The following is an 18,734-nucleotide window of genomic DNA, read 5'->3' on the forward strand; positions in this document are numbered from 1 at the left end:
TCGTGACTAACCCTCAGTAGCTGGTGCAGCTAGTACAGCGGAATTATCGATTCGTATAACGGCGAGTGTTCGGCCGAGGAGGATCATGCGCGAGAATCGAGGCATTTTCGAGAGATTGTCAGAGCGCTTGGACGCTAGCCCACCAAACATGCGTGCGACAATGACTTTCTCAGTGATCTCATTGACTCATATATGGCAGAATAAACCATTCTGAGCAACTAAAATTCTAGGAATTTCACTACGATAAGCAAGAACTCGAGTGTGGACGCTCCTTCACTAATTTTTATCCATCCATCCATCTTTGAAGAGCTATAACGATCGAACGGTTGCTCCGAACGTGCTGTTCGTAAGGACCTTTTTTGTAGGGAATTCGATTCTCTAAAAAAAATGTTTAGGTTAATTTGCCATAAGATCATTTCCCGAAGAGTTGTAGCTCAATGTTCAGACATCCTATTATTTCGCAGTGTTATTCTTATGGAAAATCTTCAGAAGCAATGCGCTCAGTGAACTAATTGAATTTGGAGCTCTCAGGAGGCTTCGATTTTCTACTATAAATCAAAATTTAACTGGTCGATGCGAGGGAAATAAATATTTATGTACGAATGAGGGAGCAACAGCGAGTTCGTTCCTACGAAGGGAAAGTAAGTTCGTGTGATTCTGTTGAAAGGATTGGTCCGTCAGGGGGTGAGGGTTGAGGGCTTTGAAAAAGGTGATCGGGGTGGCGCCACGTCCGCCGAAAAGATGTTTCCGAAATGTGGCGTGGAGTAGCGGGCGCTGCGGCGTTTCGTCGAGGTCCACGGGGCGGCCCGATTTGAAATGTTTCTTGCCCACCGGCGGCCATCCCTCCGTGCTAGTGCCACCTTCCCGTAACCTAGAAAATGTCTCAGGGACAAGGTTCCCTTGCGAATCTTACTGGTTCGAGCGTCTTGGGACATTGTTTGGGGGAGCAGAAGCGCAGGGAGTTGGATTGATGGGTGAGTTGCGGTTGATTAGCGGCGTGGACTCTTCCCCGTTCGATGATCAAAGCTCGAGGGATGATCGAGGGACTCGGTGGCCTTGAATGGAATCGCGCAGAGGACCGAGAGCAGTCCCGGCGGTAAAGCGCTTACGAACCTGCCAAGTCCATCATCTTCGTCGTCTCAGAAAATTCCCTGGAGCCTCACTCGGACGAAGGTCTGAAGGGTTGGCGCAGGGTGCTTCTACCGAGGGGGATGAAATTTAGAGAAATGAAGAAGAGTCTCCGAAGCCGCTTGATTTTTCGGGTGCAGGGATCCCGAAGGGAAAGGTATGGAAGGTAAAAGGTCCGGGGAGGGTTGAGAGCGAGCAAGCAGTTGGAGATGAAGATGAAGAAAGAGGCTCCGAAGGGTGGCGGGTGAAGGGGCTTGGAGCGCGAGTCCGAAGGGGGTAGTCAAGTCGTTGCTGGGCGCTGGAGGGGTGAAGGTAACGAGGGTGCCTTTTTGGAAGGGATACAGTATCTGGAGAGCGAGTTGAGGGAGCCCGGGGGGAGGGTTGATTGGAGAGGGAGTTGGGAGGTTTGAAGCTTTGCGAGTCTCAGCACGAGGGTGGCAGAGCTGATGAGAGGCGGAGGAGGCTGCGGAGCTTTCAAGAGAGAAATATTCAAATATGGGAAAGAGGGATGGACGCGCGAGGGAGAAAAAGCCCTTTTCAATGAACAAAGAAGACTCGGCTTTTGGAGGCTGCCTAAGCGAGAGGGAGGAGGCTCAGTAGGGGTTTCAGGGGGATCGCCAGGGAAGGGATGCTCTTACAAGGGTGGGGAGTCGAGCGGTGGCGCTGGGGTGAAAAGCATCGGGTTGCCCGGGCGGGGAGCGGCAACAACGAAGATGGCGGATCTCCGGACGCCCGCCCTCCGCCACTGCCGAGGGTGTAGAGGAAGCAGCGGGCCGGTCTCTCTCTCCCTCGTCGTCGTGTGTGTGTGTTGTACCCCGAGAGCCGCGAGACCAGCTGAACGGGACGACCGCCGCGTATTTTCCCGTCGTTCTTTCCGCGTCGTGTTTTCATTCTCGGCTATCCCCCAAAGTGTATCGTACATATATACATATACATATGCATATATATTTATATATATATACATATTGTTGTTAATCGCACATTTATCTTCCAATCGTCATAATCCAGTTGATTTTACAACCCTTTAAACACCCTTAAACTCTCTCCGATCGACGGCCCCTCCCGCCCGCGACGTACAGTGTGCATCGCCGATTATAATCCGAACCTTTCGCGAATCCTTCCTCGTGAGCCCTTCCCCTGCTACCCCCCCCGGAACCCCTTAAGGAGGACCAAATTGTTGATCGAAAATATTATCGGTAATGAGATATTTACCGTCACCAAGGCTTACTGTGTCTCCAATTTCTCGTGTGTGTGCGTGCGAGTGCGAGTGTTTGTGTGCGTGGGCGCGTGTGTAAATGTGTGTGGAGACTGTTTTTTCGTCGGAGTATAAAGTAGGAAGAAACAAGCTTGAGGATAAATCTGTAGAATCGAGAAGGAACGAGGAGGGTAGTTTTGTTGAGTTATTAAAAATCGTGTCCTTGATTTAAATTGAATATCTGGTACAGCGAGATCGAGGCTCGAGTAAACCGTGGGAAATCGTAGTGCTAAATCTCTCGGATGTGTCCTCCACTCCTGTCCACATGTACGGGAACGTCCATTCACACAGATTCACCAAAAATCCATAGGGATCCATCCCACCCCGTTGTACATGTTTGGGGCTCATCGCGAGTCAGATGAAAAGGGTGAGAGAGAGCGAGGGGAACGAGAATAAGACGCGAGTGCACGGGGACACTGATCAGACTTCATTTCCCACAAACTTTTTCCACCCCCCCCCCCCCCAACCCCCTCGCCTTCCAGGAGGTCCGAAAACTCGATCGTCGTGCCAATAATTTCCGAGTCCGGAGGAAGACAAATACTCGAGGCTCGATTCCACCTCGGGAATGTTGGCGTTATTCGGGAAAAGCATCCCCGTTTCAAGCCCCGAGCACCCCCTGGCTCGGGGGTGCTCTGAACCATGTACTTGGAAAGTAGGCGAGGTTCCGATCATCCGAGTCTCTTCTTCCTCGAAACCGAAGATAATAGGAGGGATGATAACACCTTTTGGGTCGGCACTCCGATTGTTGGACGCTTGGAAGTAGCCCTTTGGGGATGAACCCTTCGCTGGAATGAGCTCAGACTCCCGAGCTCCGTTGTCACAATAAAATCGCATGCAAAAGCTCGCGCCCCATTCCCGGTTAGAGAAGACAGTAGATCTGTGAAAAGCAACGATAAAAAATCGAGCCGAATAAACTGCCTTAAGTGAGTGACGTATACCAGCCACCCCCGCGACACTGCGTGGACGAATTTCATCGGATCACACATCGTGAAAGGTCCATTAACATTCTCGATGGCTCAATTAGGAAGGAAGCACACAATTTGTGCAAACAAGAGACTCCACCGTTCTCAGCTCAGCTGCCACAGCTCGTCACGATAAACTGTGTAATCCGTCAAATTTGTCATGTCAATCGAGGGGATGTGCTTAAAGTCTGGTAGGCCTCGAAGCAGCCCCTGATTCTCTCAAGACAACATTCTTTCTTCACCACCCGTCAGTTTGTTTCCTCACGCTCGTCTCACGACGTCGTTTCCCTTGATCAATCTTCAGTGAAGTCTGCAGTGCGTCTGAAAGTGAGCTTTCGGGATGAGTGGACAATGAAGGTGGTGAGGGACTCGACTAGTTATCAGGAATGTGAAAAAGTGCGATAAATCAGTCGCACAAATGCAGTTTGCTGATGAAGCTGTTGAAGGTCCTTAAGAGCCTGTCATCGGTCGTTAGGCTCCGCGATCATCATCGGGATCCTTTTTTTTCCGTGGGAGACCTCGCCGTTAATTGCGGTTCACGTATGTGCGCCGTTATTACGTTCACTATAGCGGAGCAAGTATCGTAATAGGATAGAACGAAGCGAAAGAGCGAGAGAGAGAGGGAGGAAGGTGGAATAGTAGCGCGCCTGAGGGTAATAGTAGAACGGTGAGGAAGCGAGTAAGAGAAAGAGAGAGAGGGAGAAGGATCGAGCGCGCGCACGCGACGTTGTTGAACGAGCGAAGGATCCTGTCGGCTGCGCCGACTGATGCGTGGACCAGTACATGTAACACCATTAAAAATAGGTGAAAGAAGATTTAAATGAGAGGACAGATGAGTGAAGTATTGTGAGAATAGATTAGTGAAAGTCGGTGCAGGGATAGTGGATTTGGGCTTTATTGGGCTTCTTTGTTTTTCCATTAAGTTGATTGGTAGTGATGATGATGATGATGATGGTGATGATGATTGTTGGCGCGAAAGTGGCTGATTGTTAGTTTTGGTGGTAGCAGTGAGTCGATTGGTAGCATGAAAAGGCGGTGGTAGAGATCGCGGTTGCGTTGGGTGCTCAGGCTCTGGTGATTGAAGAGCGTCGGGGGTCCATCTGTAAAGTTGGGACCGGGGAGCGAGGCGCGCGCGCGTTGCTCTTCTGCACAGAGTGTCGGTGAGCAGTGCGGTGGTGGCGCACGTCGTCGTCCTTCTCTCTCCTACTTTCTCCTCGTCCTCCTTCCCCAGGTTGCTCTTCCTCTTGTTGGTCGACGTTTGCGCCGGCGGCGCACCGCTGACTTGGCATGTACGGAGGCTCTCCCGCTGTCTTTCCTTCGCGCTTTCTTATCCTCATTAATATCGCTTGCTTACAGATACATATACACTTGGAAAGGTAGACGGAGGGTGTGTGTATAGAAACGTGTGAAAGTGTGCCCACCGGGGATGTTGGTGGACGGAGTGACGATGAACCAAGCTGGATTTGAACGAGCAGCAAGTATTTGTGTTAACGACTGAATGTTGGTCCGGTTGGGTGAAGGATATAAAGGAAAAAGTACGCGATGAGACGAGGCTGAGTGCGCTGTTTGTTAAGTGTTTTTGGTTTTTTGAGTTGGAGGATTGAGTGCGCGGTAACGATTGTCGGGATAATCGGGGGATAAACTCAACGGACGAAGGCTATGCTCGGTCAGTGGCTTCGTGAACGGGATTGAAGCTCTGCGACGGGAGCGTATGCGTCGATGGGTTTGTCCAGACCGGATGACATCGACGGGGCCATCCTCGTGAAGGAGCTTCGTTGCTCGGCGAGTCCAGGACGGAGCGAGGAATAACCTGGTGGAAGAGGAACACCCGGCTGATTAAAAGTGATCGAGATAAGCTTCGGGAGTTGGACGAGGGTGGTGAAGCTGCAGGGCCGGCCGTGATCCGCGGACGTGCCTGCAGCAGAGTCAGAGCGGGCACCGGAGGCGCGCGTTCAGCATGCAGCATGACCCACGGTGCCCTGGAGGTCTGCTGGGAGCTCGCAACGAGACTCGTCAGGGTGTATTGCTGCGACCCCAACAACGTCATCCGCACCCCTCGAAACAACTTCAGGCTCATAGCCATCATCGTCGTCGGGAAGGGGTCGAAGGGAAAGGAGAAAGTAAGGACCGGCGTTGGGAGGAGGGAGGTCAACTCCAAGCGGAGTCACCGGAGAAGCGTCATCGGGGAAGGCAAGAGGATCGTCAGGCTGTGGTCAATCCGGTCGAGCAGGGGTTCGGCGTCGATCTTTATCGCGGCGAGTTCAGCAGGAGGCCAGCGCTCGGAGAAGCCAACGAGAGCTGCGGACTCGAAGGGGAACCGGAAATCCCATACCCTCGCTCCAAGCGGGAGGAGGAAAAGCACGCTCTGGAGGCACGAACAAGTCCCTCCTCAGGCTCACCAGTTGCAAAGGCATCTGCGGAGGAGGCTTCCACCGCCGGGGAGGACGCGGACCAGAAGCATTTTGTACAACAGGTGCAAGGACCTCTCCGACGTTTGGACCGGAGAGGAGAAGAAACGACGACGGAAGAAGAGGAAAAGGAGGCCCAGCGGAGGATCATCGTCCCACCAACTTCGTGCTTACGTCGACCGCTGGATTTCGCGCTGGACTTTTCGGCCACCGTACTCACCCCTCGGTCCACCCCGCTTGGCGAACAGCCGAGATATCGAAATACGAGGCTCCTCCATATTCCACCTGGTCAGGCTTCCAGGGGCCTGCTACAGACCCAGGGGAACTAGGAGGCGCCTCCCGGAATCGGGAAGCCGACGCCACCGCCGTACAGGCACCGATACCATCAGGTTCCTGGCCAAACGGCCCGGGACGAGTACACGCGGGGCTGACTCCCTCGGGAAGGGACGCGCCGGCGGGCGAGTCGGGCGACCAGCAGCAGCAGGAGCACCATCATCAACACAAACAGCAACTACAACACCAACAACAAACGAAGGAACGAGGCTCAGCGTCAACGTCAAAATCTTCTTTTTACTCCTGGGCGCAGAGCAGGAACAAGTCGAGGACGAGATCGTGGTCGTTGGTGGCGATTTGTTATCCGGAGGATTCGAACAGGGCCTCGACATCGTCGGGATCGATTGTAAGCAGTCGAGAAGAAAGTGGCGTTATCGGGATCCGTCGAAAGGACGAATGCAGGGTTCTTACGATTCGAGCTTTATCGATTGTCGGTGTCTACACAAGGTTCCGGCTTCGTCATCGTCGCCGAGGGAGTCACTCATCGCCGGGGATCACGTGGAATCGTCGAAGGCATCTTCAAACTCGTCATCATATTGGAGAACGAAGAAAAACTGGGGATCCAAGTCCACGTGGGGTCAACATCGAATCCGAAGAAGCTGCTGCTGTTCGCCGAAGCGAGGAAGCCGGGCAGGAGGAGTACGAGGAAGAACCGAGGGAAGGCTCAGCGCTCCGTGGCAGCGATGCTGGACTCCCTGCGGCGCGGAGCACGCGAACTCGAGTCCTTGCCGAGGCCGCGTCCTCCGTCGCTCTCAACACGAGCAGGACGTTTACACTGTCGAAAGTGCATCGTCTCGGAGCTGCCGCACGGCCGACGAGAAGATACAACCGACCTGTCCCCGAGAGCCTCGCAGAATCACGGGGAAACCCGTGGTCCCACCTTCCTCGTGGTGGAAAGATCGAAAAGTCGGCGGAGGCGAGGAGAACGCGAGGAGAACGAAGGCCGGCGACGCTCCTGGCGAGAGAGCGTCGACCAGGTCCTGGGGACGCTAGTGACGATCAACAAGTCAAGCCGATGCGACACGAGGAGGAAGCTTTCACGGCGGGCTCACCATCCACGAAGAGGCCACTCCAGAAAACGAAGACGCTCAAAGCAGGCGCAAACCCTTCGCGATCCTGCTGCTGGAAGCTCCCACGATGCCCGCTACGAAATCGACCTTACTGTCAACATCGAGTCCACCAGAGGAGGCTCTTATCCCACGAACAACGTCTTACCTCATCAACAACTTCCGCTACCAAGAATCAACCTGGCGAACGTTGCTGCCTCCTTCCCAGCGAGCCGAGGACCGAGGCACCAACGCCCTTCCAGCTTGCTGGCTCCGAGCCGGACCAGGACTCCTCGAGATCCTACAATGACCTTGAAAGAATCGCGGATCCGAAAGCCTCCGACGAATGCAGCCACGACGAGAAGATCAATCGTCTATCCACCAACATCGCGACCCGCCCCGGTCAGCGTGACCTCCCTGATGCCAATGACCTTCAGTCCTCGGCCGGACTCGTTCGCAACACTGCCTTTCGCGTTGACCCACGCGAGTACCATCACCCGGCACCGGTCCCGGGTCCCCAAACGATGGAAAACCGATTTAGCCTCGAGGTTCCGCCGGAAAAACTTGTACATCGGGACACCACCGATACTTCCACCTCGAAAAGCTCATCAAGAGCGAAGCACCGGGGAACCGATGACGTTCACCAAGTCCTGGGCCTGCGTTCGACCTCCCTCGATTCGCCTGGATTTCCAAGCCTCGAGGATGCTCACTCGAGGATCCCGGGATCCGGATGCCGAGAACGGACTCCGGAGTACGACCGGGAGAACGTGCTTGAAAACACTGCCTTTAACGACCTCGACGAGGACGGGGACGATCCAAGGATCGTCGAGACGAACGCGTGCTTGGACGTGCCGGGTGGCAGGCTATTCGGGATCGTCTGCCTCGGCAGAGGCCTCGCCAGCGGTTGCGCGGTTTCCGGTAGCCCGAAGCGGAGCTTCGTATCGACCGGGAACCCGGAATATCCTAGTGTCAATGAACTTTCGGTGGACAGCCGGACTTGCGGGAGTTCGGACGATCGGGAAAAGTGGAAAAAGCCTAGAAGACGCCGGTGCCGCAGGTGCTCCGAGACCAGGAGGAGAAAGCTGCAAGAGAGTTGGAGGGACGAGGAGCTCGACGAGGACGAGACCGACGAGGATGAAGACACGGATGGAAGGCTGCTCGGCGAAGTGCTCGAGGGAGATGGAGCCAGTAGCGTCAACACTGCCCGGTCAGGAGGGCCGAGCCTCTCCACGAAGCGAACCTCTCGAAGGAAGAGTAAGAAGCGAAGGAGAGGAAGAGGAGCCAGAGCCCGAGAAGGAAAGTGGTCGAGCCCTTGGAGGGAGAAGAGGAAACCGGAAGCGTCGAGGAAGCGGTTCGCCGGGTGGCACGCCGAAGGAATACTCAGGCAAGCCGACACCGGCCGATTCTTCAAAAGTGATAAGACCTTCAGCCGCAAACGTGGCGTCCGAAGTTACGGGCTTTCGTTGGTGTTGTATCTGTTGGCTTTGCCGATACTGTGCTCGAGCGATTCCTCAGCTCCGGTCGCCTCGGCGTTCGCACAAAAGTCCCCCCTCACCCACGGCGATAATTTTACCGCCCGTAATTCGTCCTCGCAGCATCAAGCGAATCACGAGATGCGACGAGAGGGTCTCATCGACGATGATATGCCGCATCCCTACAACGAATACAGCTGGGAAATCAACCAGATAAACCCCTGGCTATCGGCTTGCGATCTGGCGGGTCCAGCTCCGGCTGATCTCCAGGGTAGCTGCGGTCCTCCGGAAGTACCAAAGAGCTGTCCTGAGCGATGCTCCAGCAGGAATCAGGCCGACTTGAACAAGGCGTTCGCCGAGGTTATCGAGGCGTTTGGTATTAACGAGAGGGCCAGGAGCGGGGCTGGTGGTTCAAGATGGAGGCCGGCTGGCACGACCACCACTAATAAATCCGCCGGCAATAAAATAAAAGACGATGACCGGAAGAACAAGAGGACGGAGGAGACCGCTGATGCGGCGGCTCCGGTACAGTGCCTTTTTTACCTCGAGGCGTCCCACAAGAGGGACATCTGCCGGGATAATTTCGGTCGTGGCAGTTCGTTAAGTTTTTCAAATACCCGGGAGAATCGCTATTGGTACTTGAGTGCTTTGCGTTTGCGTCATTGCTGCGAGCGCCCGGTTGTTAACGCCCTCGCACCCGGCAAGGGCGGCCCCCTCGAGGACGTCTTGAACGGCGGTCCTAAATGCTCCGACGCATTGGACAAAATTCTTGTCGTCGATTCACTTGCCGCGAGACTACACTGCGAGTTCGAGGAGGTCCTGGCTCGCTACGACTGCGGCCAGTCCTACTCGGTCATCCACAACTGCACCCACTGCAAGGTAATTATCGTCAAGAGTCATTTTCACCTTTAAACAACTCGACGCGTCTCCGGACGACCTTCGAACGACCTTCCAGTCGTTCCTTGGTCGCCGTTCGCCGCTATCCTCGTCATGTTTTTCTGACTATCTAGCATTTCTTGATTTTCGTCAGCTTTTAACCCCGTGTCACGATGACCTTGACGATTACAAGCCTCGTCCCAAGGTCAAACGTACCGATATAACGCCGAGGCTTCCATACTCGTTGTTAACTCGAGCCTCTCGAGTCGTGACGCGCGCGTTCCTTTGATCCGAATCAATTTTTCAACGACCCCGGATCGATAACGCTCGGCCATCTTTCCTTGAAATAGGAAGCACCGACGGTACTCTTGAAATTTTCATTTCCCTATTTCGAGATGCTCCTGCGAGAGCATCGAAGAGCGACCGAATTTCTTGGAGCCCCCAAAATCGAGGCTCCTTTCTCATCCTCTTGCCATTCGGAGCAACAACTCGAATTAATCCTCTCGTACAGCGAGAGGCTTGAAAAAGCTACTTGGAATGGCGACACGCACAGAGCCTTCCTCGTCTCACGTTTATCGGATTTTATACGTGCTCCTCGGCCAGGTTTAATGCTCATAAACGGGGCCGAATCACGCCATTTATCACTCGCGTTCGAGAAAATATCGAAAAATAATATCGCGAGTGTTTTTACTGTGTCAATACTCCGAGACATTGAAGTATGGAATTCTGGCTTTAAAAACGTCCATTTTAGTCTTGTTATTATTCGGAAACTTGACTATTGACATTCATAAATATTCGAACTCTGGCCACCGCCACTCTTGGCTCGAGCTTCCTTTTCTCCCTCTCCTTTTGTCTCCTCGTCTGATCAAATACGGATCGTCACTACTCGCACGCTTCCAGGACGCTCTCCAAGTCACTCACGTGCCAAGACAAATGGTCCATCTCGGTCTCGATGTACCGGAATCGCATAAAACCACTCGAGTGTTCACGTGTCCACGAGGCCTTTTATTTTTCCTTTTATTTTACTCATTCCTTCCATCCAACTGTAGAATTAAGAGGGATGGACTTTCGGATTTATTTTCCAATCAGTTCACCACCACTCGTCAATTAGTAATGAGACTGAAGCTTCTCGTTCCACGGGCTTTTAAGGTGGAACGCTACCGTGTGCAAAAAAAGAGGGATTTTTATGGAAAACTATCGAAATTGCGTTGACTATTTGCGCGTGAAATTTGAACGCGGACTCGACCGTAGCGCTTCTGACAAAATTGAATTATTTTTTAACATTGGGACTTGTGGAAAAGCGTAAAAATGGCAAAATAACATTGAAAAAGTACTTTTCAAAAAGCCACTTTTTGATGAAACGGACACTCGTATTTGAACCAACCGTCAAGATAACTCTCGCGAAATTTTAACTGATTTCATCGTACCGTTTATCTGCAATGTGCACAAGAAAATAAATAAACGAAATTTGTCTCTCTCCTCTGGCAGACGCTGCTTAAAACGCGGCAACGTCGCATCGATCAACGCACTCTCGTATAGCTCTATACGAACAGTCCAGTTTACAGCTTGCTCTCGAGCTTAAGCAGAGCAGCCAACAGTCAAAAACTGAAAGCAAATGTTTGATATTTTGGGATATAAAACGAGAAGCTTTTCTTTTGCCAAAATAGGAAGGTTGTGGTTGAAATAGTTATTTTTTCATCTAAAAGTACACAATTATCATTTTTTCATGTAAGTTGAAAAACAGAAATTAAACTCAGTGCAGTTGGCAAGACGAGAGCTCTCTACCTTTTAAGGTAGAACAGAGCTGCTGCGATAGGTCAAGCTTAATCCGAGAAAATGAACTTTGGAAAAACTGTTTTTATTCGAAATTTGAAGATTATGAAAGAAAAAAACGTTTTTTTCAATAAAATGTTGAATAAAGATGAGAAAACGGAGCAAATAAATTTGTGACAGAGCTCAAAATCGATTTGAAAATGGGTCGCTCGCAGGCTTCAGTCCTGAGGATATTTCGCAAGCTGCATATTGCGCCGGGGGATGAATAAAGATGGCGGAGAGTAAAGAAGGGATTTAAGGTAGGGGGGTTGCAATAAAGGAGTGAAAGATGGAGGTAAGGAAAGGAGGGTTTACAAGGGTCTGTCGTTTGGTGTATTATCCGTATAAAAGTAAAATAGAAGCCCAACTGGACACTTAAAAGTAGCCCGAAAGCTCAGTAACTCGTGTGTACAATCTCGAGGAGCCCTTGGAAGCCTCGCTGCGACGAGCCAGCCCCGGTGTCTAATAAAAATCTAGCCACGGCTATTTAGCCAACAAACTAGGCGAGCTTTATGACGTATTAAGGGGTTTTGCCGATCGGGTTACTCGCCGGGCTAGCTCGAGGGTGCGAAGTCACCGGAAGCTCCCTGGGAAATGGATATTTAATGAAAAAAATGTTGTCCAAGCCCTTTTTTGGGCTTTTTCTCATGGTCGATCATACTCAAATGACCTTGAGGCGAGCTTACCCGATTTAAAGGCCCTTGAGGCCCGGGACGTTTGGCCCTGTGACCCTGGGCGTTCTCCAGCTCCCGAGGGTGGTTTTTTCACTAATCGCAGTTGCTTCACTCTTCGGAATAGTCTCGCTCATATGAAAGGCTTGAAAATGCACAAGGGATGAAAGCCGATTTGTCGAGACCGAGGGAAAACGGAGATGATTTTTAAGGGCGTCGAGGGTGGGAATGAGACGTCGCCACCGGGGAATTGTCAACGGGGGTTGCTCGTGCAGTCGAGATGGAGCTGTAGACAACCCCCTGGGACGGTCCGTCCGGCGAGCCCACGAAATAATTGAAGTGCAAGACTCGACGGTGGGGGCGGAGGAATTTCGGGGGTTGAAGTCGAGCTCCGGGGCTGTTCGGAGACTGTAAACATCGCCGAGCTCGTCGAGACGTCGTCTCCGAATCGACGATTCATTCACTTATTAAAGCCCTTTTCATTTTTCATCCCTTTATAAGTCACGCAATATTTGAGCCCTGAGAGAAGCGTGATCGCCCCAGGAAGATAAAAACCGAGAGAAATGGCACTCGAGCCTCGACGAGGGGTGCCGAGCTCAAGGGGTTCAAATGACTTTTCTCCAAAATCATATTCCACTCGGAGACAAACCCCTCGAACGCGAAATCACCGCAATTTTTTTCACCCACTCTCTCATCCCCCGAGTGCACCACCATAGCGAAGGACCGTCCAGCCCGGCGTGTCCACTCGCTCCCATCCCCGAGACTTTTCCACTTTTTCACGATCCCTCGACCCTCCGAGTTGGAAAAAACGAAAACAAATATGGCGACCGAGTTCATCGAGTCCGGGAGAGGGCGCGAAGACAAAGCTCCGAGACAATTTCGAGCTCCACACTTTTCACCCCCCCATTATTTCACCCCTTCACCCCCCCCCCCCCCCCCCCTCGACCGGGGGTGGGTTTCCTTATTATTGCAAGCCCAAAGCCGACAGGGAGGACGCTCCAATTTCCAGTGCTGGAGCCCAGCAAAAAAGTTACCTTTAGAACCGAATAAACACTAAGAATGTGAGAAAAATAAACGGAAGGGGAAAAAATCTCGTCTTTCTCTTTTTCTCCATTTATTTTTCTACTCTTTTCCTATTTCTCGTTCGAGCTTGTTTTCCAGGCTTGAAAATTCCTCGAGGCTTGTCATTGCACTGGAAATATTTCTGCCCTTCTCTGTCTGCGTGAGCTTTTCTCCACTCGCCTCCCCCCCCCCCCCCCCCACCAAGGTTTACGTTCATCCCTTACGTTTTATCGATGTCTCGGGTGACTCTGCGAAATGGCCGAGGGTTCCAAAGAACCTCGTGTAATCGGGCCATGAAATATACCCTAGAGATAAATGGAAGAACAAAATATCATCGAGCCCCTCCAACCCCCGAAGGCCTGCCTCGCAAAATGCAACGAAATTGCACTCCCTTCTATTGCTCCACGCATACAAGCCTCTTCCCCCAGCCCCAGCCACCCCTCGAGACCAAAATCTCGTAGACTTTTATCTGCTTCTTCATTCTTCGCAAAACTTAAACTCACATTCGATCTTCTTTCTCGAACATTTCCTCAGAATGTTCGAGCCTTTTGAATCTTGTGTTGTGAAAACAAAATTTTGTTGAAAGACACTTGAAAAATGTTGAATTTAACTAAAATATTTAGTCTTGTACGCACCACAAAATATTTATCAAATTTCACAAAATATTTAGATCATTATTCAAATGGATTGCGACTTGGATTCACGAAATTGAGAGTTCTGAGACGGTACTTGGGTTATAATCAACGTCACATTTTGTTGCTAATATTTTATGTAGACTGTCTTGTCGTAAGAAAACCTTCAGCTGAATTAAAGTAGTTCGACCCTTCTATGATTACTCGAGTTCACAACTACTTTATGATCATTTAATTGAAATCTAAATTATTAATAAAATTAACAACCACTTACATTGGGAATATTTTTATCACAAGAATGTTATAAAATGCTTTAAAAATATCATAAAAGATCAAATTTATACTTCAACTTGATTACACAAGTTCACAACTACTTTATCTTCATTCAATTGAAGTCTAAATTATTAATAAAATTAACAAACACTTAAATTGAGAATATTTTTATTACAAGAATTTTATAAAATGCTTTAAAAATATCATAAAAGATCAAATTTATATTCCAACTTGACTAGTTAATGATTGAGTCGATACCTATAACACTTTAAATACACATAGCATAGGCAACTTTTTTATTGTGCAAAAGAAAGTTTACGCGGTCTAATGGCACCGGGAAAAAGGAATGGTCAATTCGTTAAACGAATGAGAGCACGTGAGTCAGTCTCAAAAATAAATTTGATGAAATTCCCGCGATTCCCGAATTTGCCCGAAGTTGTTACCAGCAGTCCAACGTAATGACTGACATCCGGTTTCGACGCATCAAAAAAAAAAAAAAAAAAACAGTTTTTTTTGTGTTTTCTTTCTTAAAAGCTTCGTAAGGTTATGTTTTTTTTTTTTAAAAGAATGGAATCTGTGATAAATTTTCTTCGCGATATAAACTTTTCCGAAGCTCGAAGACCGTACGATTTTTTCACAATTAATATTATTGTGAGCTCTCCCACAAGGCACTTTTTGTTAAAAACTCAAAATTGTAAATGAAATAATTCGAAATTTTGGCCCGTAAGAGGCCCCGGGACTGTGCTTATCGTTATCAGGGGACCTTGAACTATAATTTACTGCAAAAAACTGGAGCTTCACCGTACTTTATTGAACGGTCGAATAACTTAAACAAAATGATTCGAACAAAAAATAAAGGCAGTGAATAAGAAACTTCATGGTCCGAAGAATAAAAAATCTTCGAACAAAACATTTGGTTTCACTCCTTTAGTCAATTGACATGAACAAAAATCAAGTGATCAAGCAACAAAAATATCAACTAAAGACATTCGGTTGTTACAACGATTTTTTTTCAGTGTGGGCGAGAGTCTCTCTTGTCCTGAGATTTTTTATCACTAAAATTTGGAAACTTTGGAATTTGATCCAGGAAATTTGATGTGTTTCGTGAAAATATTATATTCAACAGATTGTTTAACGAGTTGAAAAATTGAGGAAACGTGAAGAAAATTCTTCGGAATTACGAGTTCGTGTGGCAACTGGCAAGTGGCACGTTTGGGTTTCATTGCCTCCCATTTTCATCCTCGATTTCTTCCTTCCTGTTTTCGATCTGCCTTTTCACCTGTTTTTTTTCCTCTTCTTTTTTTCCCCCTCGAACAGGCCAGTGAAAAGGCTGGATCTTGGACGCACGAATGCATTCGCCTGCAGGCTATTCGTTCCTCGATTTCACTCGAGTGGCTAATCGATTGTTCACTCTCTCTCGCACGAGCCAACTATTTTTTCTCGTTGTCCATGATCGATCTGAGACAGCAACTGGACACGCTGCTTGAAAAATGACGTTTTCTACTCTCACGCACGTGTAGTGTCAAAATAGTCAGCTAAACGCAATAATAATTTTATAAAATCAGCAAACTTATGGACAAAATGATGATGCGAAAAAAATGAAGAAACTCGAAGCCTCGAACTTCACTGCAGGCACTCAAAATCCAGACAAAATCGCTCATAACGAAAAATCTTTTCTCCCCTTCTACTCACACCTTCATTTTCAACGCTTTTTTTCTTTTTTTTCTTCCTTTATTTTTTTTTTTTTTACCTGCTCCCAAGATTTACGAGAACGAGAGTGTGTCTCAGGGTTTTATATTCGTAGGCGTGCTCGAGGGATACACTTGGATTTTTCTTCTCGTCCCTCGTACGTACGAGAGATCGATAGTCGTCTCTCTCTCTCTCTCTCTCTCGTTCCATCTCACTCTTTTTCTCTCGATAACCCGGACGAGCTTTCCAAAGGGGAAACGCCTTAATTTCTTACCCAGCCTCGTCCTCGTCCCTCGTGCAGGGGAGACCGAGCCAAAACGCAGCCTACGAAAGGAATTATTGTACTTTTTCAGAAGTTTCAGAAGCTTTGTCTATTTCTCGCTCTCAAACACCGAACAATTCGGGCCAGAAAACTCTCTAAAATTCGTCAAATTCGTTTTTCACTGGAATTTCGATCTGGTGCACTTTCACTGATTTTTTTGAGAAGCAGCCAAACCATGAAAAGGCACTGAAGGAGGGAATCCAAAAAACTGAAATTTGAAAAAAAAAATAATAATACGAAAAGAAGAAATTTCGAAAAAATGATTAAATTTTGAAGATTTTCAATAATTTTTTTTTGTTTTTTGAAAACAAAACAAAAAATTGAGAAACAAACATTTGTGCCGAAAATTCGACCTCTTTTTCAGTAATTGAAAACTTATTTCATTTTCTACGAATTATTAAATTCGATCCACCTCGAATATTAAAATATCATTCGTCACAATAGAAAAGCATTTATCGAAAAGAGCTCTTTCCACTTATTTCTCGGGTGAGCTCAATGAATAATATTCATTATAAAACGATCGTGTTATCCTTCGATCATAATCAATTTCATTGCTCCAATTATCGATTATTTCATTGTAATGAAAATTGCATTATTTAATGACAGACTCAATTAGGGCTTGGCACGAAGTGATGTTCTTCTTTACAAACGTTTTTTTCAAACTCCCTAAAAACACACAACTTGGCAATTTTTTCTGCTTTTTCTACGTTCATATGGAAGCAAAATATATATAAAAATGGGAAAAAAAATGTGGAATTTTTGTTGCACACAATAATTCGATCTGCACATTGTTCGCAGCTGATAAGCTTCGACAATGAGACTTGGCGCATGGGCCATATACGAACGAGTATTTCTCACATTAAAACAATATTTTTGTGCACTTGAAATAGCTCAAAACCCACACCGAAAAGTTTCCCCGTAATGAGCTATTTTCGTCCATCCTAAAACCCCTTCCCGAAAACAATTTTTTTACTTTCTAAATCAGGGCCCCCCTTGACCGCTATTTTTTCGAAAGTGAAAAAAAGCTCGCTCGTGCAGTAGAAAAGAGGAGCACGACTCCGAGGAGAAAGCAAATTCAGCAAATTTGTTTTCCCATTTTTTTTCCCATCGGAAAGCCGAAAAATCTCGTTTATCTATAAAGCTGAGATGAATTCAGAGGCGAGGAGCAAGCACGAGGGAGTTGAGGGAACAAAAATGTTGAGCCCAATTGCATTGGCCAGGCGATAGGATTAACGCTGGACGAGCGAGTCTTTGGGGATATCTTTTCGTGCCAGTAGTAAAAGCTTTAATAGTCAGACAACTCGGCGGTAAAGAAAGAGCCGGCAGAGGCGGTTGGGGGGGGGGGAGGGAGAAAAGATAAAGGTAGGCATCAGAAGGGAGCGATACGAGACGCAACTTTTCCACGCTCTTCGCCTCGGATTAACGTCAAACTTCAGCCCCCTCTTGACCCCTTCCTTCGGACGTTAAGTTTACCCCCGACGCATCCTTGATTTATGAGCTTACGGCGGCGAGGGCCAATGGGAATTCGTACTTTTCGCGTTTCCTCGACTCGAGGATCGCCGAAGAAAACGAAATGGTGGAAAAAAATAAAAAGTAATTAAAAAAAGTAATAATAATAATAATAATTTAAAAAAAAAAAGAAAAAAAAAGAAAAATTTGAAACGAAAAACACTAAAAAAATTGTAAAACATTGGAAAATACGAATTTGACAAGGACCAGGAATCACTTGAGGTTTTTGTCGGCTCTTGCGCCTCCCCAGACGTCCTCGTCGCGTGTACTCCGCTTATCGTCCCTCCCCAGTGATCCGGGGACCTCAGAGAATCGATTTAGTCACCGAAAAACGAGAAAAAAGTCTTTTCATTTGGATGAAGAGGGAAAAATTTGAAAAATTTTCATGACGAGTGAAAAAGTTGGAGGCAAAAGAAATCGGGAGCTGGCGAAAACTCGGCCGTTCTCTAATACTCTTGTGCGAGTTTAAAAAGTGGAATACGAGGGGGAAGGAGAAAAGAAACGGCGAAAGAAATGGCGATACTTGTGTATGAGAGACTAGAAACTAAAGAAAGAAGTGATTCGTGAGAGGAGCAGGGCTGGCCGGGGGAAGCGAAGGCGTCTCGATAAATCGGGACGCGGGAGAACTTTGACGTTGTGGATTTTCGAGCAAGAACGAAAGGGATCGTCGCTGAGGAAGAAAATCCGATGTACACATGCACAGGGCCTTCCGGCCTCGGGGAAAGTCCGATTTTCTCGGCATTCGCAGAGCTTCGTACGATCGCGCATCCTTAAATACGAGCAAGCATAATGAAAAATAGTTAAAATTCACGGGAGGAATAGTCCACCGGAAAATTGAACGGAAAATGAAAAATTTCGGTTGCTCAGAATCCGAAAAAAATGATAAAAAAGCCCCATTTCGGGGGCTCTCCTTTTTAACCGAGTTCTTTAAGCACATCAACTTTTTTACCACTACTTTGAAAATTGCGGGAAAAAACTGAAAAAAAATTGGTTGAAACATTTTTTTTTCGATTTTTTTTTGAAAAAAAATTGGTTGAAACATTCTTTTTTCACTCATCCCCGCCTCCCGTCGGCGTAGAAAACCCCGTGCGCTTTATATCGATACACGAATGTACAGATATACTTTGCTTGTATACTGAGAGCTTAAGCAAGAGCGAGAGACTCTTTTGGCAACGGGAGAAAAAGTACGAGATGCTCGAGAGCAAGGCAAGCGAGGGGCGAGTCGGAAGGGACGAGGGAGGGGCGCGAGCCAAAGGGAAGGGGAGAAGGATGGGATATTGTGAA

The 18,734-nt window shown here is 48.3% G+C and overlaps 2 protein-coding genes across 2 annotated transcripts in view; both read left to right on the forward strand.

Moving 5' to 3' along the window:
• Nucleotides 1-1,898: 1,898 nt before the first annotated feature.
• LOC122418125 (uncharacterized) lies at nt 1,899-6,341 on the forward strand. Its single transcript, XM_043432178.1, has 2 exons — nt 1,899-2,324; nt 4,702-6,341. The coding sequence occupies exon 2, from the start codon at nt 5,303-5,305 to the stop codon at nt 6,080-6,082; it is 780 nt and encodes a 259-aa protein (XP_043288113.1). The 5' UTR covers nt 1,899-2,324; nt 4,702-5,302; the 3' UTR covers nt 6,083-6,341.
• Nucleotides 6,342-7,100: 759 nt separating this feature from the next.
• Nucleotides 7,101-18,734, forward strand: part of Mid1 — a 36,320-nt gene continuing 24,686 nt past the window's right edge. Inside the window, exon 1 of the mRNA XM_043432176.1 lies at nt 7,101-9,483. Within this exon, the coding sequence (XP_043288111.1) occupies nt 7,102-9,483 (2,382 nt within the window). The 5' untranslated portion in view covers nt 7,101. The remainder of the gene's footprint in view (nt 9,484-18,734) is intronic.

This window comes from Venturia canescens, chromosome 11 (assembly GCF_019457755.1).
Source record: "Venturia canescens isolate UGA chromosome 11, ASM1945775v1, whole genome shotgun sequence".
NCBI classification, from domain to species: domain Eukaryota; kingdom Metazoa; phylum Arthropoda; class Insecta; order Hymenoptera; family Ichneumonidae; genus Venturia; species Venturia canescens.